General features: G+C 38.0%; 6 protein-coding genes across 9 annotated transcripts; 4 read left to right on the forward strand and 2 right to left on the reverse strand.

Annotated features, from left to right (window-relative positions):
• dnaaf1 (dynein axonemal assembly factor 1) lies at window positions 1-4,417 on the forward strand. The gene is given in 11 exon segments (XM_055202073.2): window positions 1-379; window positions 483-588; window positions 698-789; window positions 875-1,096; window positions 1,203-1,369; window positions 1,457-1,578; window positions 2,823-2,989; window positions 3,071-3,579; window positions 3,797-3,856; window positions 4,009-4,197; window positions 4,199-4,417. Coding segments are annotated over 10 exon segments (1,662 nt in total). The 5' UTR covers window positions 1-379; window positions 483-511; the 3' UTR covers window positions 4,256-4,417.
• A 50-nt stretch (window positions 4,418-4,467) lies between these two features.
• Window positions 4,468-7,453, reverse strand: nrn1lb (neuritin 1-like b). Its single transcript, XM_055202082.2, has 3 exons — window positions 7,116-7,453; window positions 5,350-5,491; window positions 4,468-4,998 (listed from the first exon to the last, which is right to left on the reverse strand). Exons 1-3 carry the CDS (start codon window positions 7,147-7,149, stop codon window positions 4,677-4,679), a joined length of 498 nt encoding a protein of 165 aa, XP_055058057.2. The 5' UTR covers window positions 7,150-7,453; the 3' UTR covers window positions 4,468-4,676.
• A 952-nt stretch (window positions 7,454-8,405) lies between these two features.
• cog4 (component of oligomeric golgi complex 4) lies at window positions 8,406-15,295 on the forward strand. The gene is made up of 19 exons (XM_055202094.2): window positions 8,406-8,580; window positions 8,786-8,868; window positions 9,121-9,235; window positions 9,327-9,501; window positions 10,100-10,293; window positions 10,377-10,482; window positions 10,575-10,732; window positions 10,853-10,911; window positions 11,184-11,317; window positions 11,999-12,117; window positions 12,250-12,416; window positions 12,701-12,878; window positions 12,973-13,035; window positions 13,226-13,342; window positions 13,423-13,515; window positions 13,614-13,697; window positions 13,781-13,882; window positions 13,964-14,092; window positions 15,019-15,295. The coding sequence occupies exons 1-19, from the start codon at window positions 8,446-8,448 to the stop codon at window positions 15,151-15,153; spliced, it is 2,346 nt and encodes a 781-aa protein (XP_055058069.1). The 5' UTR covers window positions 8,406-8,445; the 3' UTR covers window positions 15,154-15,295.
• A 322-nt stretch (window positions 15,296-15,617) lies between these two features.
• thap11 (THAP domain containing 11) lies at window positions 15,618-17,081 on the reverse strand. The gene has a single exon (XM_055202183.2). The coding sequence runs from the start codon at window positions 16,918-16,920 to the stop codon at window positions 16,129-16,131; it is 792 nt and encodes a 263-aa protein (XP_055058158.1). The 5' UTR covers window positions 16,921-17,081; the 3' UTR covers window positions 15,618-16,128.
• gfod2 (glucose-fructose oxidoreductase domain containing 2) lies at window positions 16,345-22,743 on the forward strand. 3 transcript variants are annotated; one of them, XM_055202172.2, is made up of 4 exons: window positions 16,345-16,483; window positions 19,655-20,009; window positions 20,349-20,527; window positions 21,479-22,743. In XM_055202172.2, the coding sequence occupies exons 2-4, from the start codon at window positions 19,757-19,759 to the stop codon at window positions 22,133-22,135; spliced, it is 1,089 nt and encodes a 362-aa protein (XP_055058147.1). In that variant the 5' UTR covers window positions 16,345-16,483; window positions 19,655-19,756; the 3' UTR covers window positions 22,136-22,743. The 3 variants fall into 3 exon arrangements, with proteins under 3 accessions (XP_055058147.1, XP_055058139.1, XP_055058129.1); XM_055202164.2 differs by lacking the exon at window positions 16,345-16,483 and adding an exon at window positions 18,079-18,882; XM_055202154.2 differs by lacking the exon at window positions 16,345-16,483 and adding an exon at window positions 18,082-18,773.
• A 42-nt stretch (window positions 22,744-22,785) lies between these two features.
• LOC129442195 (uncharacterized) lies at window positions 22,786-25,819 on the forward strand. Of its 2 annotated transcripts, none has more exons than XM_055202105.2 (3): window positions 22,786-23,131; window positions 24,277-24,801; window positions 25,036-25,819. In XM_055202105.2, the coding sequence occupies exons 1-3, from the start codon at window positions 22,801-22,803 to the stop codon at window positions 25,413-25,415; spliced, it is 1,236 nt and encodes a 411-aa protein (XP_055058080.2). In that variant the 5' UTR covers window positions 22,786-22,800; the 3' UTR covers window positions 25,416-25,819. The 2 variants fall into 2 exon arrangements, with proteins under 2 accessions (XP_055058080.2, XP_055058083.1); XM_055202108.2 differs by having other exon boundaries at window positions 22,879-23,131; window positions 24,283-24,801.
• The last annotated feature ends 49 nt before the right edge of the window (window positions 25,820-25,868 follow it).

Raw genomic sequence — 25,868 nt, forward strand, 5'->3', positions numbered from 1 at the left:
CACAGTTATTTGTGTCTCCTCGACTTCACGCGGCGCTGCGCAGACAAAATGACTTTTGACATCAAAATAGTGCGAGAGTGCAGCTTTCGAGCCGTTCTCGCGGTACTCTGATGTCAAACGCCGATCGGTCTGCGCGGTGCCGCATAAAGTCGAAGGCAACGGTTGTCTTGCATGGTCTCTATGGAAACCTCAAACTTTTCTCGCTGTTTCAAGATCTACTCAAGTGTACAGTACAGTTCGGATACGTTTAATCTCGATCTAAATTGTTTTCCAATATAATTGCTAACGTTAAATGCAGACAAAAGTGAACGCGGAAGACGGGAAAGCTAAATCTGTAGAAAACGGCAAGAGTGTGAAGGAGTCGTGTTTTTCACCCCAGGTAACGTCACATTTTCAATGTCTTCAAACAGCTTGCAAAACATGCATTTTTTTAAATAGTGGATAAAGTTGTTGTACCTATATGTATGATTAAAATAATATAGGTCCTGAGCCTCAAAACGCAGCTGTCAATATGAAAGTCGATATGAAAACAGTCAACGCGGATACTGGCGAAACCCAAGTGTCTGAGAAAATGCATTCAGGTCCCAGGTGATCAGCCACATATTTATCTAACCCGTATAATGTTCACAAAAATAATCCATCTGCAATCATAAACAGTATAATGTACTACTAAATTGTTTTTTTTAATTTTTTTAAGAATTACCAAAGCGTTTTTAAGAGATCACTGCAAGAAAAACAAACTGTACCTGACTCCAAGGTTGAACGACACACTTTATCTACACTACAAAGGTTTGCCACATCTCATGCAATTTTTTCTGTTGCTATTTTTCTTTTAAACAAAATGACACCACCTACTCATACTTCTGAAATGTAGGTTTTTCCTGTATTGAGGGTTTGGAGGAATACACAGGACTGCGTTGCTTGTGGCTGGAATGTAATGGAATTCAGTCGATTGAGAATCTGGAGCATCAGACGGAGCTTCGCTGCCTGTTCCTCCATCAAAACCTCATTCACACATTGGAAAACCTGGAACCACTAAGCAAGCTCTGCACACTCAATGTCTCAAACAATTATATCAAGGTCATTGAGAACATATGTGAGTGCTTGCACAAATGGAAACACGCTGTACCTTGTTTAAACATGCTTTGTACCTTAAAATTACACTTTAAAGTCGTGTTCACTTTCTCCTCTTTTTTTTCTAGCATGCTTGAGTGAGCTGTCCACACTGCAGATCTCCCATAATGCTCTGGAGAATGTTTGTGACATGGAGGAGCTGTCCCGCTGTCAATCCATCAGTGTTCTTGATCTTTCACACAACCGCATCAAAGATCCAGCCATCATTGGTAGTCTAGAGAGGATGCCTGATTTGGTATAAATATTATATTTGACCCACAAAAACATAAATGATTACTCGTATTTCTAGATATGGACTGAATAGCTTTTTGTTGTTTGACAGCGTGTGCTAAATCTAATGGGTAATGAAGTAATCAAAAAAATACCAAACTACAGGAAGACTATGATCGTACGTCTAAAGCAGCTGACCTATCTTGATGACCGGCCTGTGTTCCCAAAAGACAGGTTAGCCGCTAAGTGTTTTTGAACTAATGTGCTTCCACAATTTTTATTCCAACTTCTTTAGTAAAAGGAATTGTTGACACAAATATGAACATTTTTCTTATCAGCATTTAATGTGCGCTGATATCAAAGATCAGCGCACATCAGACATACTTCGAATATCACTGGTTGTTGCATGTACTGTAAGGAAAACAACAAAATGACAACTAGTCATGATGTACTAGATTTAATTATATTAGGACATTAAAGTAGTTTTCCACAAACATGTCTTACAAAAAACATTACTGGTTTGCATCTGTTAAGATATGTCAATGCAAAGTTTTTTTTAAATGAATGCACCTCAAACATGCATTTTAGTCTGGGACAAGGATAAGCCGTGTCCGGAAAACGGCACCATAGTGTTTAGCTATTCTTTTTAAAACTATTTATATAGTTCATCAACTTATTCCTATTCAAATTGATAAGTGGGTGACACTTCACCCATTTGCATTAAGCTTTGTATAGTTAGAACCCCAGTCATGTTTTTGAATGGTCGTGCATCATTTACTCAGTTGCCGCTGACACATGAGAAATATGGATTTCAGTGTTGCACTTCCTTCTTTCAATGATGTAAAAATCATAATTTTGCATCATTGAAAGCAGGAAGTCCAATATCTTTGTTGAGGAAGTGAGACTACAAACACCCCTTTTCTCGGTCAAATAGGCACTAAATTTGAAATGTATGTTACATTTTGACTACAAATATGACACACTTTCAATAAAGATTAATGTTTCTACGGGTGAAATGCTCCTTTAATAATAAAAAAATCCTGATCATTAAGCTTAACTTGTATGAAACCCAAAACTGTTCTTGAATATCCTTTGGTAATCTTGTGACTGTCCAGGGGTCTCATTTATAAAGCGTGCGAATACGCACAAAATGGGTCTGGAAACTTGCATACGCCAGTTCCCACGCAAAGGTTGTGATTTATAAAAAGCAAACTTGACAGGAGAATAAACTTGCAGGGTGGGATCTGAGGATGATTCATTTACACATTTGCAGGTGATCTGTGATTTATAAAGGGAATTATATAGTTATAAAGTCTTAAAATTTTGGGCGTGTGCCATTTTTGGCTTTGTGCGTAGTACGTAGACTTTTAGTAAGGATCCTACACATGTTTTATAAATGAGACCCCAGATCTTTGATCTTTTGTTTTTGAGTTACTTGGGACTCTGATCTTGGTCCTAGCATATATTGTTGTTCACAGAGCTTGTGCAGAGGCATGGGCGACTGGTGGTTTGGAAGGTGAGCGACAGGAGAGGGAATTGTGGCAAAGCAGAGAGAGAAGGAAAGTTCAGGAGAGTTTGGATGCAATGGCTGCTATCAAAGAGAATGCACTCAAACGGCGGCAAGCTCAAGAGTTTTTAGAAAAAGGCAAACACGTATTTCTGTTTACATATCAATATCTTTCTTGCTGACATACACATTCATTCAAATGTTCTGGTTTACCCACAGGAATCACAGAGCTTCAAAATCCTGCTATTGATGATCTGATCTCCGAAAACGACATTTATAAATCTCCATCAGAAATTGCACCTGAAGAGAGTGATCCATCAAATTCGTTACGTGAACAAACTGATTCCCCCACATCAGAGTTGGATTACATTAATAGCTTGACATCTGATGAGGAGCAGAGTGTCGAAACAACATTTGAGGAAATTCATTCTGATCAATCAAAACCAGAGAGGCAAGAGGTTGACTTATCAGCGTCAGAACAGGTTCTGCAACCCACATTATACCTGGACCAGACTGGCAGGTCAGTAACATCAGAAATAAACACGAAAGAGGAAAGCAAGGCGACTTTTCATTCACAAGAAGAGAAGCACCAGAAAGTGTGCAGTGCTTACGCAAAACCATCAGAGTCTAACACTTCAATCACTGGTCCTGGTGCCCTCATCACTGAACTGATTTCTGAAGATGAAATAGAGACTGTCAACCTGTCAGATGGCTTGTTAACAATTGATGTGAGTGCTTGCATAAATGTGCCAATATACATAACAACACTATACCAATATTTTTTACAATGAAAGCTTATACACAAACAGTTCACCTATATCTATATAGGCTGTAAAAATGTGTAATTTATTGTTAATTCATGTTATTTCATGCATTAAGTAATCTTAACAAGTAAAGTCTTACCATCATCTGTACATCTCTTTAATCTGATGTTTGTTTCTTTAGGATCTTCCAGACTTGGAAGATGTAGAAAATACTTTGATGCTCCCAACAACAGGTGCACAGGTAAGAATGCATTTATTTAATGGTGATACAAATATAAAATTACAGGGTTTAAAGCAAATAGTTGAAAATGTAATTACTGTAACTGTTATCATCAAACTAAAGTGGGCATTTATAGGACAGATCTAAGTTTTTTTACCTGGATTATTTTTCAGAGTGTGTTGCATCCAATGATTGAGGTCATTTCTGGTGATGACGCAGAATCAGAAGCTGTTAATCTGTATCACCGGGCTCAGTCTGAAGCACCAGACCCTGACCAATCACAGCTGCTTATTAGTGTTTCCACTAGGAGCTCATCAGTTAGGCAGAATAGCACTGTCTTTATGCAACAGCAAGGTGACTCTTTTTTTTCCAAAGGCAAAAGAAAACAAAACCACCGTCCTAATTGAGGAACTAGATTGAATGTTTATGGCTGAATAGTGAACTAAATTTTGGATATGTTTTTTTTTTTATTAATGTCTGTCTTATATTTTTTAAAGCTTTCTTTGTTTAGGTGTTGAACTAAATTGTAAGTGAAATTGACCTTTTAAATGACAAAAACAATAAAATAAAATATAAAATATATGTTTTATTTTTTAAATATCACCATGTGTTATAAATACATCACACATTTTGTTTATTATTTCACACATAAAAAAACAAATATATGCTGCTACATATTTGTTTGTAAAACTGTTTAAAAACACAAAGACACACAAACAAAAACCCAGTTTTGAGACAAACTCCAAGTACTGGTGGAAATGTGACAGATTTAGACTTCAGACAGACCATAAAATACAATTTATAGAGAAAAAATCTATTGTGATATCTGCATGTAACACTATCATTGGACAATAGCATCAGTCCAGTTTAATGAAAGCAGCAGGAGAAGAGTGAAGCATGTTAGCAGCAGCTCTGTGCTCGGCGAGTGCTTGCCAGAATGAGCAAATCCTTTGAGTGACTCCTGATTGGTCTGATCAGTGCTGGGAAGACCCTGAGGAGTGGTTGCGGTGACAGCCTCTGTACGTCTAGCACACATGTCATAGAGATTCCCAGCAAATGCTGTTTTCCGAGACTCTGCTCTTAAAGATTCCCAAATCTTTGCTGCATCACCACGGCAACCTGAGAGCACGTCACTCACACACACCTGGAAAGCATCCCATGACCTGCAGATGTTAAGCGTACAAATGTAAAGGGATTCAAAATATTATAATTGTTTTTGTGTGTATGTGGACAGGTTTAACAATATTGGGAGGGACCATATTTTAAAAAGTTTTGCCTGTTCCTTTTAAAATGTCTTGTCAACAAGTGAAGTAAATTAAGAACTTGTGGTCTTCACGAGAAATTAAATACATATCTATTGATATGCAGAGGTTAGAGTGAGGTTTAGTGGTATAACAAAGAAAATATAGTTTGCCTGATATTAAAATGAATGTAAGTATATATTACTACTATATTTTCTTATCATAATTGTGTGATTGTGTATATGTGGGTTTGTGTCCGCGAATATGTCTCACTTGCAAATAGAGTTGATGTCTTGTGGGTTATCAGTCTTCGAGCTCACACTGTCACCCAGAGTAACCAGGCAATCGGCAAAGCCCCTGTATACAACGCTACATGGAGGTTCTACTGCTGCACTCAGCACAGAGGAGCAGAGACCTGAAGACAAATTTTAAAGTGGGTTGAATACAGAATAATAATACAGAATACATAAAGCACTGAAATTTGAAGAGTATCCCTCATTGTTTCAGCCATGAACTATGTTACAACATCAAAGCAAATGCTGTTTTTAAGTTTCTATTATGAAGTCTACTATTACAGTATATGTTGCCTGACATAACCAGGGTTAATCCTAGGATTAGAGCCAAAGCCACATTAAATCTCACCACAGCAGCTCAGTAATACAGATTTTTTTGCATTTCTGTTCTCAAATCATCTATAAATATGTTAATAAATAAATAAATATATTATAAAAGTTATTGCTCATAAATGTAATAATTCAGGAATATTATACGTACTCCAAGAGTGGCAACTCTTGAACTTAAATAAGGCATCAAAATCCAATCTTTTCTTATGCCAAGTTGTCAAAGTTTTATAATATTACTATTATAGATAACTGATACCTGTAGACGATTATTCAAACTGATATCTACTCATACCAATGACAGTTTGGTGGTTATACCTGCATTAACTAAATTCTGAAGTTTACATTTTCGGAATGTTATTCATTTATATAATGACCATTATTATTGAACATTAAACTAGTGATGTTTCGGTAACACTTTACAATAAGGTTCATTAGTTAACATTAGTTAATTTATTAACTAAAATGAACAAGCTATGAGCAATACATTTGTTACAATATTTATTCATATTTGTTAATGTTAGTTACTAATAAAGCTTTTAATTGTTTGTTCATGTTAGTTCACAGTGCATAAACAACGTTAACAAGATTTTAATAAAGTATTACTAATTGTTGAAATTAACATTAAAGGGATAGTTCACTCTAAAATTACAATTGTCAACATTTACTTATCCTCATGTTGTTCTTAACCTGTATGAATTTCTTTTTTCTGATGATATTTTGAGAAATGATGGTAACACGCAGCAGTAAGTGACCATAGACTTCCATAGTAGGAATAAAAAAATATGATGGAATTTAATGGGTACCATCAACTGTGTGATTACCATCATTTATCAAAATATTTTCCTAGTCATTTATCACAACACTTCCAAAATATGTTTTTCCTACTATGGAAGTCTATGGTCACTTACTGCTGTATGTTTAGCATAATTTCTCAAAATATATAGTTTTTGTGTTCATCAGAAAAAATAATTTATACAGGTTTAGAACAACATGAGGATGAGTTAATTATGACAGAATTTTCATTTTAAAGTGAACTATCCCTTTAACAAAGATTAATAAATGCTGTATAAGTGCAGTTCATTATTAGTACATGTTAACTAATGTAGTAAACTAATGTTAACTAATGAACCTTATTTCAAAGTGTTACCAATGTTTCTTGACATTTTCTATACACAGAGCTCAAATTCATTGCATTTTTCAGTTGTCTTTTCATTGACAGTATATTGGCCATGACTATTGGCTTTTTTTAATCTGTCGTCCAGTAACGTGAAAAATTTATTTTATCAACCAATAAAAAAGGTCTGCATGATCTTTAACAACATATTCAAACAAAACTATATTAAAAAAAGCTTTACATCACAAGACAAGCAAACACTCACAAAGAGATGCTTAAAGACAAGAAAGAGTTTTACTCACTGAGGCAGAATGAAATAAACAGCAGCAGATGCATTCCGCTGAACAAACCAGAAATATGAACTGAAGGCCACACACAGACAAGCACCTCAATGTTACACACTATAACAAACAGTCATGTATCAATCATCCAAACATTCTAGAGATCCCATCAACCCTTTCTGTTCTGGAGAAAAACTGCAGCTTTGGACCCAGTTGTTGAGTCTGATAGATAAAGGGGCTCGTAACATTTGATTACTAAGGGAGGAGGATTAAAGATCAATTATGGCAGCACAGAACATACCTCCTGTGACAATGTGCTTGTCTGTCCTAAAATTTCTCTCACTCACTCTCTCTGCCCCTTTCATACACACATATCCCAAACAAATAAGAAAAAAAACAAGAATTACTGGCATTTAATTCCAACATGGTACTTTCTAAATATAGACAGTGGGCAACCCTCTGTGATTGACAGGCTTGGATTATGCCATTGCATAAATCTACAGGGATAGGAGAATAATGATGGATTAGGACCACTCTTATATAAAGCCATTAGTTTCATCTCTCTCTCTCTCTCTCTCTCTCTCTCTCTCTCTCTCTCTCTCTCTCTCTCTCTCTCATTCTGCACCTGTCACCATATTCCTTGATTTCATCTTATTTTCTCAAATATTTTAGTATAGCCCACTATACTTACTATAGTAAACATCATACTAAGCCTATACTACAGTATTTACAACAGTTTATCAACTTACTGTTGTTAAAAGTACAGGATACTGTCCTAAAGATAAACAAAATTGAGTAATTACTGTAAATAAGCAGTTTACTATAAATTACTACAGTTTACTATAAATATCAAAGTACAGTATTTTTCATGTGGGAGCATCGAGTGTAAATAAAAAACAAAACAAAAAATAGACAAGGGTATACTAACCTTACAAGAAAGTACCATAGTACATATATATATTATTATGACTGAGTCAACGTTTGTGTGATTTAGCCTATACTGTATTGCCACACCACAGAGCAGATTAGAAGTAGCTGTTTGTGACTGTTGATGTTTTTTAATATTATTAAGGTAATTTTTGTGATATTACAAATATTTTGCTCTTGTGAAATTGCTTTTTAAAAACCACCATTATTTGGTTATAGTAAAGTCGCGTGTTAGGGAGATTGTTGTGGCTAGAAGAGAAACAGCTATGTCCAAAATCTCGCCGGATGAACGCTCTACCCCAAACCCAACCCAACCCTAAACACAACATCTCGCGAGATTTGGCCGTAGCTGTATCCTCTCTAGTCAAAATCAAAGGGGGTTCGTGTACGGAAGTGACGCAGTTTGTGTGGATGTGTGGCTGTCATGGATGAAGTTGGATCACTGGCTCTTCGTCGCGGTGGTTCAGCGGGGCTCTCTGCCGTGCAGTCCGACACCATAGCGGGCCTGACCGAGCTGGATGATCTGGACCGAGTTTATGCGCAACTATGTGCCGAAGAGGTGAATATTTATTTGCAAATTCGCTGTCAGTACCCATGTTCCTATGAGCTGTATGCATCAACACCAGCAGAGTAAGAATATGAAGTCTAAATAAATGACAGGTTATTGTGGCAGTTCATTTATCGTTGAACAAATTACATTGTCGCGTCTTTAAACGCAGGTCAGTATTAACTGGCACATAATATGATTTCCATTTCTCTAACAGACGGAAGTAATGGTGAAGTTGGACGCCCTTATGGGACAACAGAGCAACATAGAAACAAAGATGCTCGACCTGCAGAGGATGGGGTGAGCGTACATGTTACACTTAAAGAAATGTCATCAATATTATCAATTATTTACCCTTATCAGATCTAGCTGTGTGACATCTTAAACACATACACAAGCAGCGCTATAAAAATAGTAACAGCCTACATAAGCACATCCAGCATTCATCCACCATAAAAGTACTCCTTAAGACTCCAGTGGGTTAAAATGTCCACGATCTTTGGTTTACAATGTGCCTGTCATAATCAGTTGTTTTTCTGTATTTGTTTCTAGTCCCAATCTGCAGCTGATCGAGGGGGATGCTGTGCAGCTTTCTGGCATGATCAACTTTACCTGCAGCCTGGCGGAGAATGTCAGCAGTAAAGTCAGACAGCTGGATCTCACCAAGGTACCCAACATGTGTATACACTTCACATGTGCAGTACATTAGCAGTGAGACCCAATCAGGTTTTACATCCGAGTATTGCACTGTATTACAGAAAAGGCTGTATCAAGCAATTCAGCGAGCTGATGACATTCTTGACCTAAAGTTCTGCACCGACGGCGTTCAGACCGCCATGCGTAACCAAGACTATGAGCAGGCTGCTGCTCACATTCATCGCTATCTTTCTCTTGACCAGTCAGTGATTGAGCTCAGCAAGCAAGGAGGAGAAGGTGAGTCCAGGGGCTTTGTTTTGAAAAATATTACCATTACAGCTGTTGTACAAGTGCCTTTTACTAAATTACTCTACAAAATGTAGATCTGTGATACTGAAGACCAAAAGCATATTTGTATTATTTGTAGCTTGGTAATGGTGTTAATAGCTATTTTTGCTAAAAAAAAAAGAAGTGAATTTTAATAACTGCATAATTTTCTTTTGCATTGTTCAGCTAAATTACTGCTTTACTGATGCAAGTATTTAAAAGGCATCTTCTTAATGCATTTCAGTGCTTTATTTTCTCGTGATCATCTCAGTTTTTTATGTAATAAGTAACAATGAAGGATAAACCGGATTAATTTATTCACATTATGTAACATCTGACTTAAAAACACAATACAGTGAAAGTACAGTATTATTACAATTACAGTGCAGTGTCTACTGTGGTGTAAAAGTTGCTTCAGAGTTTTTACCAGTTGACACGTTTCTACTGTCAGCCATAGTTTATGTAAACATTTACCATTTAATATAAAGATATATATGCAAATGTAATTTTAAAGGATGCACAGAGGTTATGCACTTATAATATGATTTGTATATTATACATTTTGCAGGCAGTGCAGTTGAAGCCAGTCTTGCATTGCTTCAGGAAGCAGAGCATAATCTGAAGGCGCTGGTTACCAAGCGACTCGAGGAGGCAGTTGCAACAAATGATCTGCCCCAAGTGGAGCGCTTTTTCAAGATCCTCCCTTTACTGGGACTCCACGAACAGGGACTTGCACGGTTTGCTCAATATCTGTGTAGTCAAGTACGTGCATGAATGTCCGGTCAGATCTTAAAAGAATTCATTGGTTTGAGGGTCAAATTTATTTTACTTCGCTTCTCTTGTAGTTGGCAAGTAAGGCAGAGGAAAACTTGCTCCTGGCTCTTGGCTCTGATGTTGGCGAGCGCAGAGCTCCGGTCATTTTTGCTGACACCCTCACACTGCTGCTTGAAGGTAAGCGCGAAAACACATCCACAGACACATGGCTGTTTAACTTGGAAACACTGGAGAATGGAGATCAATCAAACTTTATTTGTATGTGTTAGGTATTGCACGCATTGTAGAAACCCATCAGCCCATAGTGGAAACGTACTATGGACCGGGCCGACTACACACACTCCTCGCACACCTTCAAAACGAGTGTGATAAACAGGCACAGAAAATTGTGGACAAATTCATTAAACAGAGAGATTACTACAATAAGGTGCGTGTAGTTGTGTCTATGTACTGCCAGCTTGAAAGTTTTAAGATAATCAGTGTTTGCATAAAGTTCTTATGTGCTCATACGTATGGGGGGGTAAAAACTTTTTTTCTTTTACAATAGTTTCAGGTTGTCCAGAGCAGCATGATGAGGGGCATGACTACAGAAAAGATTGAACCCAGGTGTGTATTATGTAAGGTGTATTATGTAAGGAGTCAATTATTTTGGCACGGTGCTTCTTGTCCGGTGTGCTACCCCCTTAAGACATTGCTCTGGTGATTATTTTGGGACATTTGACAGTTCATGCATACGAACATTTCTCAACCAATCAGAATAAAGTATTTATCAGTCCTGTGGTATAAAATCATATATCATTACATGAATGTTTAATAATAATAACTATAATTGGTATCTTTTGAATTCTAGTATTAAGCATTTGTAATTGTTTATGTAGGGATCTGGATCCTGTGTTATGTGAGGTTACATTAATGAACTCAAGAGCAGAGCTGTACTTCAGATTTCTGAGGCGGCGTATCGTAGCTGACTTTGAGGTTGCAGATGCAATGGCAGATGAAGCGGTTATTCAAGGTAACAATAAAATGTCTTTTCTGGGTTGTGTGTTTTACTGCAGGAATGTACAAAATTAATTTGTATTATAGTAAAATAGTTAATTAAAAAAATGTAAATGAGCATAAATGTCGTTGCTGTGGCATAATGTTTGTTGCATATGCATATTGCATATTATTTAGGTGCCATGGGTTTACATCTGTAAAGCGTTTGTCAGTAAATATATAGAAAAATATTCTTAAATAAATACAATTTATCAAATGAAAGAACAGACCCTCTGCTTTCAAACAAACAAACAAAACTGGAAAAATAATTGCATTTTTGTAAAGGAATTTTGTTGGAGATCAGATTCAAAATGATTTTCAAAACAAACACAAAGTTTTCCATGTTGTTAAATTAATTGATGCTTCAGTTTTTTTATAATTTGGGTACTATAAAAAACACAACTATCTGCACCCAACTATTCTGTGTATCACTGCGCAGCACCCTTACCAACATAAACATTTGTGAAACATCATGTTGCTGTTCACAGTTAGTCAGGGACTATTTTTTCTAGAAAGGCTTTTAGTGATTTTTGATGCATATTTTCAATGCAACAACACCCTTCAGCCATGACTTTTGCTACAGCACAGCCTCATAACTTATTTCCTACTTTAGTAACATTTTCTCTTGAGGTTAAAATTTGTTCTGATTGTTTTCAAGAGCATCAGCAGAGTTTAGAACAGTTACTGAAGGATTGCCAGCTGAGTCGTACTATGCAGGAGCTGATTGGCTATTACATTCCTATGGAGGAGTATTACATGAGAGAGTCTGTAAACAAGGTGCATAGTCCCATACACACACTTCATTACACTTCATGATGTGCTGTCATGTTTAGATGTACTTCTGTTATCTTCATTATTTTTCATTTGTATGCATAATGTATTAACCAATAGGCTGGATTAACTTTACAGGCAGTTGTCATGGACACGGCTGAGGTTGGTCAGCTGAGCTCCAGCATGGTGGATGATGTGTTTTACATTGTGAAGAAATGTATTAGCAGAGCCTTAACCAGCAATAGCTCTGACTGCGTGTGCGCTATGATAAATCATGCAGCTAGTGTTCTGGAGACAGACTTCAGGTATATTTACCAATTAAATTACTGTTATTTGAATGGGATTTTATTTTTGAGTATTTTTATTTATGCATTTATCCAATGCGACTTTCATGCATTTAAATTATACATTTATTTGGGTCATTATGTGTGTTCCCTGGGAATGAGACTTTTGTGCCTCTAATCCAGTGCTTTACCAACTGAGCTACAGGACTAATGTCAAAGTCAAGGCTAATATAGATATTCACATAGCATTCACGTGGAAATAGTATTGTTCTTGTCTAATTTTTCATCTTGAACATCATGTGCAGAGAGGTATTGGTGTGTAAGCTGCGAGCTGGATATCCAGTCAGCGCTCTGCAGGACTTACAGCGTGGGGTCAGCAGTGCTGTCAGCCTGATGCAGAGCAGCCTGCAACAAGGCAAAATAACAAACCTAACACAGACGCTCGGCATCGAGAGTCAGGACCAAGCAAAGACCGCCTACTTGGTCAGCACATCTCTTTCTTTAATCTCTTTCTGCCTAGTTTTCGCATCATACTGTTTGTCTAAGTGTAATAATGGTTTATTTATTTGATTCTCAGGTGACTCTCAATAATGTAGAAGTCTGCAGTGAGAACATCAGCACCCTGAAAAAAAATCTAGAGGTGAGTTTTCTAATGAATTGGCATTGGCAGACCCTTAAGATGCTCTTATGTAAATGTTTGTAAAATTATATATTCATGTTTGTGGGAACTTGCAACTGTTTATATAGACAAGGTTATACTTCAAAATCACCCAGTACACTACTTCAGAAAAAAGTATTTTCTGAATCCGTTCTTTTCCTCTGTATTCCAGAGTGATTGTGCCAAGTTGTTCAGCCAAGGGGCAGGCTCTGAGCATGCTAAAGCTAAGATAGACAGCTGTCTGTCTGATTTGGTGAACACCTCCAGCAGGTTTAAGGACCTCCTCCAGGTATGAATTAAGGGTTTTAAAAATTCTTTATTGTAAATTATTGTACTATGCATCTTAATGGTGTGGGTGTGTGTATACAGGAGGGTCTCCAGGAGCTTAATAACACTGCCATCAGACCACAAGTAAAACCCTGGATCAGCAGCTTCTTGTCAGTCTCACACAATATTGAGGAGGTGCGATATGATAATATTGCCATGTTAATAAATTGCAATAACGTCTTGTTGAATTTAACATTCTAAGGTCTTGCAATCTGTGTTATTTTTATGTTTAGGAAGAGTTTAGTGATTATGAGGCCAATGATCCTTGGGTTCAGCAGCTTATTGTACAGCTGGAGCAGCTCATGGCTGAGTTTAAGGTAGGCTATATTTATTTTTATATTTATTCTATGTGCATACACACAAACAATCATGAACAGATTCTTAATTCTCTTTTGTATAGGTTGGCCTGTCAGGGGTGATCTATGATACTTTATCTAGCCTGATGACGAGCCTTATCGCCATGGAGATGGAAAAGACCGTCTTCAAATGCACCTTTAGCAGGGTGAGACTTAATGTTTATATAAAAACAAAATTTGTTTCATGTCACAGAGTCCTAACTGTCCTGTCTGTTCCGGGTTTTTAGCTTGGTGGATTACAGTTCGATAAGGAATTGCGCTCGTTGGTTGCATATCTCTCCTCTGTTACATCTTGGACCATCAGAGATAAATTTGCCAGACTGACACAGATGGCAACTATTCTGAACTTAGAGAGGGTATGTGACTTTTTGGAAAAAACTGTTTAGTAAATGTTTAATATTGTATATAAACATGCATGTACTATCGTTCAAAAGGTCAGAGTTTGCAGAAATTAACTTTTGCCATTTAATCAAGCAGCTTCTATTCAAGACTCATATTGATTACTTTTTCTTTATTATTCAGTCCAAGTCATCTATTAAAAAATATTTTTTTAGTAAGATTGCAGTTTTCTAATGAAAGAAATTACTATGTTGGCACAATTATATTTTTGTTTACAAAAGTAATTTCAAACATTTAAGCAAACACTTTCAAATTGAATGATTTTTAGAATTATATAAATCATTCCAGCAAGCAATAGTCATCATTTTCATAACAACTACCATAATCGTTTACAGAATAAAGTTTTTGTTTACATCATATGTGTGTGTATTGTGTATAATAATTTTTATATATATACATACACACACACACATTCTGGTTTCCATGTTTTGTGTGGACATTCCATAGACGTAATGCATTTTATACCATACAAACTGTATATATTATATTCCCCTTACCTACCCCATTCCCTAACCATCACAGAAACCCTTCTCCTACTTTATATTTTCAAGAAACATCATTTTGTTTGATTTATAAGCTTGTTTCCTCATGGGGACCTCAAAATGTCCCCACAAGGTCACCAAAACACTGGTATTCCTATCTTTGTGGGGACAATTGGTCCCCACAATGTGATAATTACCAGGTACACACAATACACACCTATATTCTGCAAATGATTAGTTGCGATTAGTTGTTATGCAGCCCTAGATTGCTGTTGTCTTTTAAACACAAAATTGCTTGCTGATTTTAGTTGTCTTGTAAAACTTTTGAACAGTAGTGTGTGTATATATGTAAAGACAGATTTTCTGTTTATTGGTGAATAATATATTTATCTTTTTTTAAGGTATCTGAGATTCTGGATTATTGGGGGCCCAACTCAGGGCCTTTGACTTGGCGTCTGACCCCGGCTGAGGTTCGGCAAGTCTTGGCCCTCAGGGTGGATTTCCGCAGCGAGGACATAAAAAGATTACGACTCTAACAAACTTCAACATGACTTTTTATGCATACAAAATGGAGAACTTGGGTAACTTGAGTCAATGTGTTATCTCTGAATATTGTACACATGAAGATTTGTCCTGTTTTATACATGTACAAAATAAATTTATTAAATGAAAAACAAATCGTATGTCCTTCAGCTATTCTAATGTTTACATTCAGAAAGACCTCTTTACATCTGAAGGTAAATGTGTATGACATGTGCTCACAAATGTAATTGTTTGATGAATACTGACAAGTTTAGTTAATCATAAATACATTACTGACAATTCATTTTGAAAAAGTTGAAATCAGTTCCCAGAATAGCTACAACATACAAAAATCCAAGACCGCATCCTAACAGAAAGAATTGTTTCTGTGCATACAAAAAACATAGTCTTAACAAATGATTTAAACTAGAGCCATTTTGTTTTTCATGCCCCTGTACCAAAATAAAAGACCAACAACTTAAAGTTCAAAAGCTGTTTACTTCAAACCATTCACCTTTTTTAAATGCAGTTACTTGTAATAAATCACTCCATCTGGACAAGTAGTTCAGATCTTAGTACTCGGACATTTAAAAACCACAACAAAGGAAATAAGCAAATGCTTACACACTTATATGAAGAAGTCTCTGTGTGTATGTAACAAGATAGGACTTGGGCTGCTGCAAACAGATAAAAGGCCTTCATCACAGATTAAACCCAAATGCATATTATTAAATATGAAACAGAAAGGACCGGTCTCCTGAATTCATCTAAGTCCTATAATGTAGCGCTGTGCCTGACAGCCCGTGAATACAGGTTCAACTTGTGTATACTGAAACACACAGCTTTCTATCTACTAATCTGGAAAAAGACAAGAGAAGTCAAATGAGAACTACGATGTAACTCAATTGTCGTCGCTTTGTTGCTGTGATATTACAGAAGCACCAGGCACAGACCGTCCTGTGTTTAGTCCATCCTTTTTGCGTGGCTCGTCAGAGTTTCCTCTTGATGATGGTGGTGGTGGTATTGGTGGCGGTGTTGGCGGGCATCATACGGTCCCTCTCCCGCAGCTCCTCCTGCAGACGCGCCTCGCTGATCCGCAGCTGTCTGATGATGTTCTTCATTTCCTTCATTTTAATCTCCATCAGCGCAATGATGTCCCGCTGCTCGTTCAGCTTCCTCAGCAGTTCTGCGGACGTCGTGCCGGTGGTGAGCGAATACGAGTGATCGGCTCCGCACAACCCGATATCGGCCTGCGAGAAAACCACGGGTGTCGCGCTGCCCCCGGGCAGATCTCCACTCGAGCCCGAGACTACAGCAGTGAGACAGGAGCCGTCCCCTGAAGCGGTGAGGTCCACGGGCGACATGTATTCGCCGTTCTGATCTATCTGCACAAAGGTCACGTTTTTCGTATCCGTCTCTTCTTCCACTGGCGCTCCCGCATCGGCGCACGAGCCAACGACGTTAGTAATGATGGGTACGACCATGGAGACCTTTTTGTTTCTGCCCCTTCTGTTCTTTCTCTCGTTCACTCCACGCAAAGGGAAAAGAGTAGGGACTCTAATAGTGTATGTTTTTCTGCCGCCCGTAAAGTGTACGCTGCAGACGCGATGCCCGGTGGTGGGCTGGAAGGTGCTGAAGCAGCCGCTCACCCCGGCCCGCGAAATGTTCTTCAGCCATATCTCGCGCTGATCGGGATCCTTGGGAAAAGTGTAGAATCGCAGTTCGCGGTCTCGGTGTGAGTTATTGTAGCATCCAGGCACGCAGCAAGTGAACCCGGGCATTATTGTGTAGAAAATCTATTAGTATTACTGCAATTCCGTGTAAGTTCGCTTATTTTTGTTCTGTTTTGTTCCTTCCTGCGCTATTATCGAGAGCAGCGGCCTACAAGCGGAACTACACGTCCCACAATACTTACGACTTCCTGTTTTAGTTTCTGAAGCGAGATGATTACGTAAGCAGTGTAGAAAGACTCCTCATGAGCGACTTCACTTGTAAAGCGCCTTAAAAACTAAATTCCCACATTAAGCTATTTTGGGTTAATGACTTCTGGCAATCATCAAGTACTGTTAAATAAAATATATAAAGCAAGAATAAATACATTTTTATGTGTCAATTACTCACAATTGGGCTACAGTTGGCTAAAACTTGATTGAAAATAGCCTATTAATTTTAATGTATTTGATGTAAAAATTAGTAAAAAAAAAATTATACATGGACCCCAGAGAAAGTTTAAACCTTTTAAACTCACCGTTTTTTGTTGTTTATTCAAAATACATTTTCCCAATAAAATAGGAATAAGGGCTGGTAAGTAACAAACGTATTTAAAATTGGAAAACATGTTTTAGTATTGTTTTTACAACATCTGTGGTGATACTCTATCGATAGTCTCAATTAGGAGTATCTGGCAACACATGTAAATACAAAATATACAAAATAAATGTTTGTTAACTTTTAACAAAGACATTTATATTTACCACTTTTTATGTCCTTATTTTAATGTAGTTTATGACAGTGATTTTCAAACTGGGGGCTGCGAGATGGTGCCAGGGGGGCCCCAGTTTTATGACATTTTATGAAATACATTATCATGAATTCTGTGTAATTAAACCTAAAAAAATAAGGCTACTAACCAAAAGCACTATTTTTTGTACAATTAATGTTTTTTTTATTAAAATGTTGAAGTTTGCATGTTGCCACTTAAATATGTATTAAATTTGTTTAGTTATGTGGTGCATGCAACAACACATTTGTTTCAATACACTTGTCATGAAAAGTTTCAGTTTCTTTAAATACTGATTAAGATCATATTTAATATTTGACGAGACCCATTTATATATTTATAAACATGATTTTAATATTTAAAAAATATTCTTTCATTTTTGTTTCTCTAAAAAAATGCTTTCTAATTAATAAAATGTTACAGTATCAACATGATTAGCTAAATGGATGAGATATATATTTTGCTATTAACCGTTCAAAATGATCTGAAATTAAATTTAATCAGTTTTTATTATGGTTAAAATCATTGATACAATTATATTACAAAAAATGAACGACAAAATCTCTGCTCAAAGGTCAATCTAGTGAGTTTATCTTAATGATAAGCCTAAAACACTGCGTAAATATTACTTTGTACCTAAGATAAAGAGTTCATTTAAAGTTGTCAGTAAAATTTGTCTGGAGTTATAAATCTGCACTTTCGTGAGTTTAAAGGAAGCATTGTTTCTGCCGCTTGTTTCTGTTCAAATGAGAGTGGTGGTCACCCCTCTCCGGTATGGGCGTGGCAGAAATACTTGACGGCTTCGCACATGCGCACATCATTTCGAGTATCGCTTTAGTGATTAACATACACAGCAATGGGCAGTAAGCAGACAGCACAACAGCGGTCTACGTATAGCCACAATAGAAATGCCACACACTAGACAGCTTGTGGTGATTTCAAAACAGACGAAGAATGTCCCAATCGGTGGAAGGGTGGGAGGCGTGACGAGTTTGTCCTGTTTTTCTTCTTGCTGTTGAAATGAGAGCTTAGATCACTGACTGATCAGAGAGGGAGGGAGGTGGCCATCATCCCCTGGCCATCATCAATCTCAAGAGTACCCGGCGCCATCGCATCACACAGCTTTGTGTTTCAGTAAGTAACATCCAGTATGGAGTTAAAATCCAAGGAAAACCATAAAAGATCCGCAAGGATGTCGCGTAATTGTGTGTGGCTGAGCACCAGTCTCGGCTAAGCTTCTAAGGTACGACCTGCAGTATTGGATTGCTGGAAATTAGAGTAGTTATTTTTACAGCGACTGGCTTGATAGTTTATTAAGGTTTTATATATAAATAATATTTAATCTGTGTGTGTCCTTAAATGATAAACTTTTAAACTTATTGAGGGTTAGCCTTTTCATTCGTCATCCGGGTTGGAGCAAGGAAGTGATGCTTGTACTACTGATATTGTTTACAGTGCTTTATTGAATAATTTGTCCTGTTAACCGTTATAGTTTATTTTTAGATTCGTTTTTTAGTGGCTTCTCTCAAACATTTGTCTAAACACTTTATATCCCTGTCTTGATCTATATACATCAAAAGTAAAATGTACAAAGCTGGATTTTTTAAATCATTTGATACTACCAGGAAATTGTGGTTAAAACAATTGAGGAAAAGCAAGCCTGCTTCTCATTTGCCTATGTCGGGCAGGTGCACAGCCTTTCACATGTAAATTAACTGTAATTTACATGGCATCTGGTGGTAGGTCAACAACGGACAACCTTGTATCTGACAGCTGTCACTCGAGCCATTGATAACAATGGGGTGATTCAGCTCTTATCTGTATTGCGTTAAGTAGCTTTAAGGTTTATTTAACCTTAGTGCTGCTAAGTGTTGGTATGTTTGGTCTCCAAAATAGGCTTTGTGTTTTTATTATATTATCGCTTCTAACAGATATGCACTCATGCACTGTGTAAAGTGTCTGCAGATTATTTTAGACGTTTTGCGTCATAACTTTTAATCTCTCTGTTTTCACAGGGTTGGCATCTGTTTCACAAGAGATCTGCAGTGTGGCATGAGCATTTTCTGTGAGGAAGACTGGTTGCAAGTGTCTTCATTGCTCATGCATGTGTTAGCATAATGTTGCCAGGTGTTGGTGTATTTGGAACAGGGCAGACAGTGCGTGCCCTGGTGCCATTGCTCCAAAGAGAAGGCTTCCCTGTTCAGGCCGTTTGGGGCCGTACCCAAGAGGAGGCAGAATCACTGGCCAACGAGTTGGACATTCCCTTCTCCACCAGCAAAACAGATGATGTACTGCTACATCCAGAAGTCCATCTTGTCTGTATATTGACACCACCACCACACACACGGCAGATCGCAGTAAAAGCTCTAGGTGAGACGTAAAAATTTGCATATTTCCCTTCCGCTTCTTATCTTGATTGTCCATGTCGACTCTGGGGATTGGGTTGGGTTCCTTCCTGGATTTAACCAGAGTGTTTACTGTTCTGCAGTTTACTTAACTTCTTGGCACAGGCCAAAGCAGATTTTTTCACTCTGTGCTAGTCGAATATAAATAGTATCCAGGGAAGAACACAATGAAATCACCCCCATTCCATCCAGCAGAGTATGCTGAAGTGTTTGTACTGCAAGAAGGACATTGTTAGGCGAAAAGGATTTTTAGGTTTGAACATTCTTGCATCCTCATTTCTTTCTCTGTTGTCTTTTTGTATAGGTATAGGTAAAAATGTGATCAGTGAGCAGGCGGCTACATTGATGGATGCTTGTAAGATGGTGACAGCGGCCAGATATTACCCACAGCTTATGAGTATTATGGGAAATTCCTTGCGCTTCTTGCCCGCCTTCGTCCAAATGAAACGCATGCTGGGGGAGGGTTATTGTGGGACCTTGCAGGTATGTGATTTTTTTACCATAAAAATTTGTGATGTATTTATATTAGATTCATTTAAAATGGTAAAATTGTAAATATTATTTGATGATGTTAAAAACTATCATTGACTGTTTTGTTTTAAGTGACAGCTCCCCTGGAGTTGAAGATTTGATTTGTGCCTTTTTGGAATCTATTCAGCTGATCTCGGGTCTGGCGGTACCACTTTTGGCATGGCTTGGCACGGTCCATTGATTCTGATTGGACCATTAGCATCACGCTAAAAAATAACTAAAGAGCTTCAATATTTTTCCTATTTAAAACTTGACTGTTTTGTTGTTGCATTGTGTACTAAGACCGACAGAAAATTAAAAGTTGTGATTTCATCCTGGCGTAACAATCAAGGACTTTGCTACTGTAACTTTGGCTGCAGGAGGCGCAATGATATTACGGCATCCGAAAATAGTCCCCTTAGTAACTTTCAATAGCAGAGGACTATTTTCGGCTGCTGCGTAATATCATTGCGCCTCCTGCAACTATGTTACAGCAACAAAATCCTTGATTATTACACCAGAATGAGAATATAGTTCCTAGCCATATCTGCCTAGAAAATCACAACTTTTCATTTTCTGTCGGCCGTAGTACACGATGTAACTACAGAAGAGTCAAGTTTTAAATAGGAAAAATATCAAAACTGTTTAGTTATTTTTTAGCGCGATGCTAATGGTCTAATCAGATTCAATGGATTATGCTAAGCTATGCTAAAAGTGCTAGCGCTAGACCCAGAGATCAGCTGAATGGATTCCAAAAAGGTAAAAATCAAATGTTTAACTCTAGGGGAGCTGGAAAATGGGTATGGGAAAATGGGAAAATGAGTGTCCCTTTAAATGTCAAAACCAAGTTAGTTGGTATACATTGCTAAAAGGCACGTTACTGTATAACACACATCAACCTATTTACTCATTTTGTTTTTCAAGGTATGTGAAGCACGTGTATATGGAGGCTCATTGCTCAGTCAGTCATATGGATGGGCATGGGAGGAGCTTATGGGGGGAGGTGGCCTTCATACTATTGGCTCTTGCATCATTGACCTGATGAGCCATCTGACAGGGCGTCGGGCCATGCGGGTGCACGGAATGCTCCGGACTTTTGCACGTCAGGGTGGTCAAGGGGGAGGAATTCGTTCTGTAACTGCAGATGACTACGCTTGCTTTCAGCTACTGATGAGCGGAGGTGTGGTCTGCAGCGTGACGTTAAACTTTAATTTGCCCGGCACAGATATGCATGAGGTCATGCTTGTGGGATCATCAGGGCGTCTGATTGCTCGAGGAACAGAGCTATATGGTCAACGGACGAGCATGCAGATAGAGGAGATTCTTCTGAGTGATGATGGAGGAGGAGTAGGGCCATCTGTCAGGGGACTGAACGCCATGGTGACTCAGCTCAGACTTTCTTTTCAGGCACAGGAGGACAGGCGCTCTTGGGTGCGGCACCCTGTTTCCATGGCAGCCTCATTTGAGGATGGCCTATATGTACAGACTGTTGTCGATGCCATCAAACGGTCAAATCGCACTGGAGAGTGGGAGTCAGTGGAGGTCAAGATCCAGGATGTGGATCCTAACCACAACCACTGAGCCCTATTACACTAAAACCACACACTGTTACGTTCTACACATACAATTTACAATGCCTAAGAAGATTAGGCCTGGTAACATTATTGACCCGAGTTTACAATAAAATAACTACGTTCGAATTTTATCAGTGGACTTAAGACGTCTGTGCTTGTTAAACATAGAAAAATTTTAGTTTCAGGACTGTTTTGTTTCTAATTTACTGTAACACAAATAAGATGTGTGAAGCTTAGCTGTGAAACTCTTACTAATTTTATGTTGTTTTGAGATTAATTTACATTATACTGCTTAAGTTTGAGCTCATTTTTATATTTGTATAAAGTACTGATTATAAGGTTTATTTCTGCTGATGTTTTGTATATGCGAGAAAGTTCAGTGGCACTGATTTACTTCCTATGCTGGACACTAGATATCATTACTGTAATATGCCCGTGACTTAAATAAGTAACGTCCAGTGTATTGGACATGTTAATGGTTCTAATAAGCTGCACAAAGTTTCTTGAATTATATTTTATTGCAGAATTTGTGTCTGTTCATTGTTTAAGAGAGTGTTGGGCTATGTATGGACTGTTTTTATTGTTATATAATAATAAGTATTTACCTAATTTAAAATGTGGGGTTAACAAATACCTGCTAAATAAAAATAGTTTTTTTTTCTTTTTTTGAAAATGCTTCAGTATTGTCAGTATTTGCTAGTCAGCGGACGATACAGCGCCTGTCCTGAAGAGGGCAGTCAAATAAAGCCTTCAGTCAGTCTCCATTCAACGTCTAGCAGTTCGAAAATGGCGGCACGAAAGCGAAGTATAGTCTGGTCATTTTTCCAAGCAGAAGATGACAGGAGAGTATTATGTCTTCTTTGTATGAAGACGGTTTTGTATTTTGGTCACACGACGAATATGCTTCGCCATCTACGAACGAAACACCCCGCTGATTTTTCCTCTTTGGACAAAAGGAAACCCGTGACAGATGCAGCATCCAAGCGGAATGATTGTGTGGAAGGTATGAAGGATTAAATAATAATTTTCTAGTGTTTACCCTAATATACATTACCGTTATAAACCATGCTATATCTTACAGATATCTGGCTGATTAGGGAACTTAGATGTGACAGCCAATATATTGTTCTGATGCTTAGTTTTGCCCCCATAATTTGGCCTGGTATGTGGTTATATCCCGCCAGATATAAGTAATCGAGCAAATACAGTGAGACTTTTCCGCGTAAACTAGCGCTTGTTGTCATTGTGAGTTTCAGTGTCGACTCATTCCTAAGGTAAGGCTCTCTTTATAGAGTCTTTGTCGAAGCAATGAAAGATCCATTATAGCAAGGGTTCATGTGGATGTTGCAAAGCCGCCATGTTGTTTTCAAACGATTGTCTGTTACGCCACACGTTGTTTTATGGATAATATTGTCTGTCTGATGCGGAGTGAAACTATTTTTAGCGACATGAGGCGATTCGAATCGATTCGTTTAGTTAAATGAACGGATCTTTTGAATCGGGTCACTGATTTGGATCAGTTGTTACACGGTGCTCAATAGAGTCCTCCGCCCCCTCCCCTTCGTCAACTGGGGAAAAACGGTTAAACGACTTGGTGTAAATAAATGTATCTTGTTAAATAAAATTTTGGCAATTAGTACTAAATAAAAAAAGCTTGTAAATATAAAAAAAAATCATTATGAAATGTACGGTACTGTTCAATGCTGAGCGCACGTTGTCACGTGATGCGTTATTCCCGGATTGGCGCTGCTTTGTAAAATCTGAAATGCTGTTGGTTAAAATCACATTTGTGATGTTGTTGTGGCTTATACATCGTAATTACATTTGTATTACACTGCATTTAGGTTCTCTTACAGAAGTTTTTTATTTGGCAGTATTTTGTTGTTGTGAAAGTGACGTATTTGCCAATGTATGGTAACCCATACTTTGAATGTGACCATTGCATCTGTACCCTTGCAAATCTCATGTATTTTAACCATTTTATTGTAGTTATAGTAAGGTCACTAAAATGAATAGAGTTGAAATTACAGTACAGTCTGTGAAGTGTATGAAGGAGTTCAGTCAGAGTAGATTGGTTGATGTGATGTTTACAATTCTGTTATATCCTTTTCCAAGGGCATCTAATGTTTCTGTTTTCTCTGTGCCAAGTTACAGTGTTGATGGATGAACAGCAGGTGGAGGTGGAGTCTGTGGGAGAAGATGGTGAAATGGATGGTGCCATCAGAGGGATCCTCCGTGCTGCAGCAGGTGAGGGGGCGACTGAAGGAGAGGTACCTGAGGATGAGGGGGAGGGACCTGCTGATGAAGTTGTGGGGAAAGACGCACAAGACGATGAGACCGCGCCGCTTATGCCCGGCACTCGAAAGTGGAGTTCGGTGTGGGTACATTATAGGAAGCTTGGGCAGGAGCCTAGAGCCATGTGTTTACTCTGCACAGAGAAGATACAGCACCGGAGTAGTACGAGTAATCTTATCAGACATCTACAGCATAAGCATCCCACTGAGTTCGCACAACTCGAGGAGCACCCGCAAAAACGTCCGTGCAAGCGTAAATCTGAAATTCCAAGCCAAAGTCCCTCCTCTCTTATAACTGGGACCCCTCCTAGGTCTCAGATTATGTCGCCAGTGCGTGATGTTCGTACACAAAGCAGTACCAGCCTAGAAAAATATCCAGGTACACAATATTTTACATTTTAAATGTTTAACCAGGTAATAACTTCTTCACTAATATTACATGTTAAAGGTTGTCCTGCCATTTTTTGCTAGTAAAATGTTTGCAAGCATTGTTTTGATTTCTACCTCAGTCTGTGCAAACCCTTTCAATAATTCAGAGTTTTTCAGTCAGTATGATTTAAGACAGGAATTTTCTCTTTTGCTTCTGGATTTCTGAAAAGTTCTTCTATTTTAGGTACTAAGTGGTCTGAGGGTGTGCGTATTTTGGAGCGAGAACGGGAACTAACGGAGGCTTTAAGGCGCGTCCAGCAGGAGGAAGGGCGGAGCATACAGCTGCAGAGGGAGTTACTGCAGCAATTCCGTGAAATGGATGCTGAAAGGAGGGCACTTCAAAATCAGAAATGTGAACAAGAGCAGGAGCATGCAAGGTTGCGAAAGGAAAAGGAAGAGATTCAGAAGGAGAAGAATGAACTGCAAAAGGAAAAAGAAGAGATGCAGAAGGAGAGGGATGCGTTTCAGAAGGAGAAGGAGGAGCTGGAGAAGCAGAAACAGGAACTGGACACCTGGAAAAATGCTCAGGGACAGGCACAGACCTCTGGATTTTACAATTGTTGATATACCTCATGTATGGAAACAAGATTTCCTTTTTATGGAAATAGTTTTCCCTTACCCCTTTATCTTTTAACGAAATTCATTTGGATTGGGGAAAATGGCATTGTGGGACTAGGGGAGATGACAGGGATGTTATTATATTGTTATATTTTGTTTAGCTGAATGAAAGTTAACATTAATCTTCTAGAATTTCAGACATGCTTAACACACACACAAACACATGCATGCAAAATATAAACTGCCCCCAAAGGGTAAATTATAGTTTAGATTTATCATGACAAGGCTATCCGCATACTGTACATAATTGTTAAAAAGCAAGCTTTGATGTTCCAAAGTGGACCAGTGTGTGAATGTAAGTTGTTTTTGTACATTTCTGCACTGGAAATAAAAAGAAAACATTCAGCAAACTACCTTTCTCAAGTCATTTGGGTTGTAAGCCTAGCTATATCATCACTT

This window comes from Misgurnus anguillicaudatus, chromosome 21, assembly GCF_027580225.2.
Source record: "Misgurnus anguillicaudatus chromosome 21, ASM2758022v2, whole genome shotgun sequence".
Classification (NCBI taxonomy): Eukaryota; Metazoa; Chordata; class Actinopteri; order Cypriniformes; family Cobitidae; genus Misgurnus; species Misgurnus anguillicaudatus.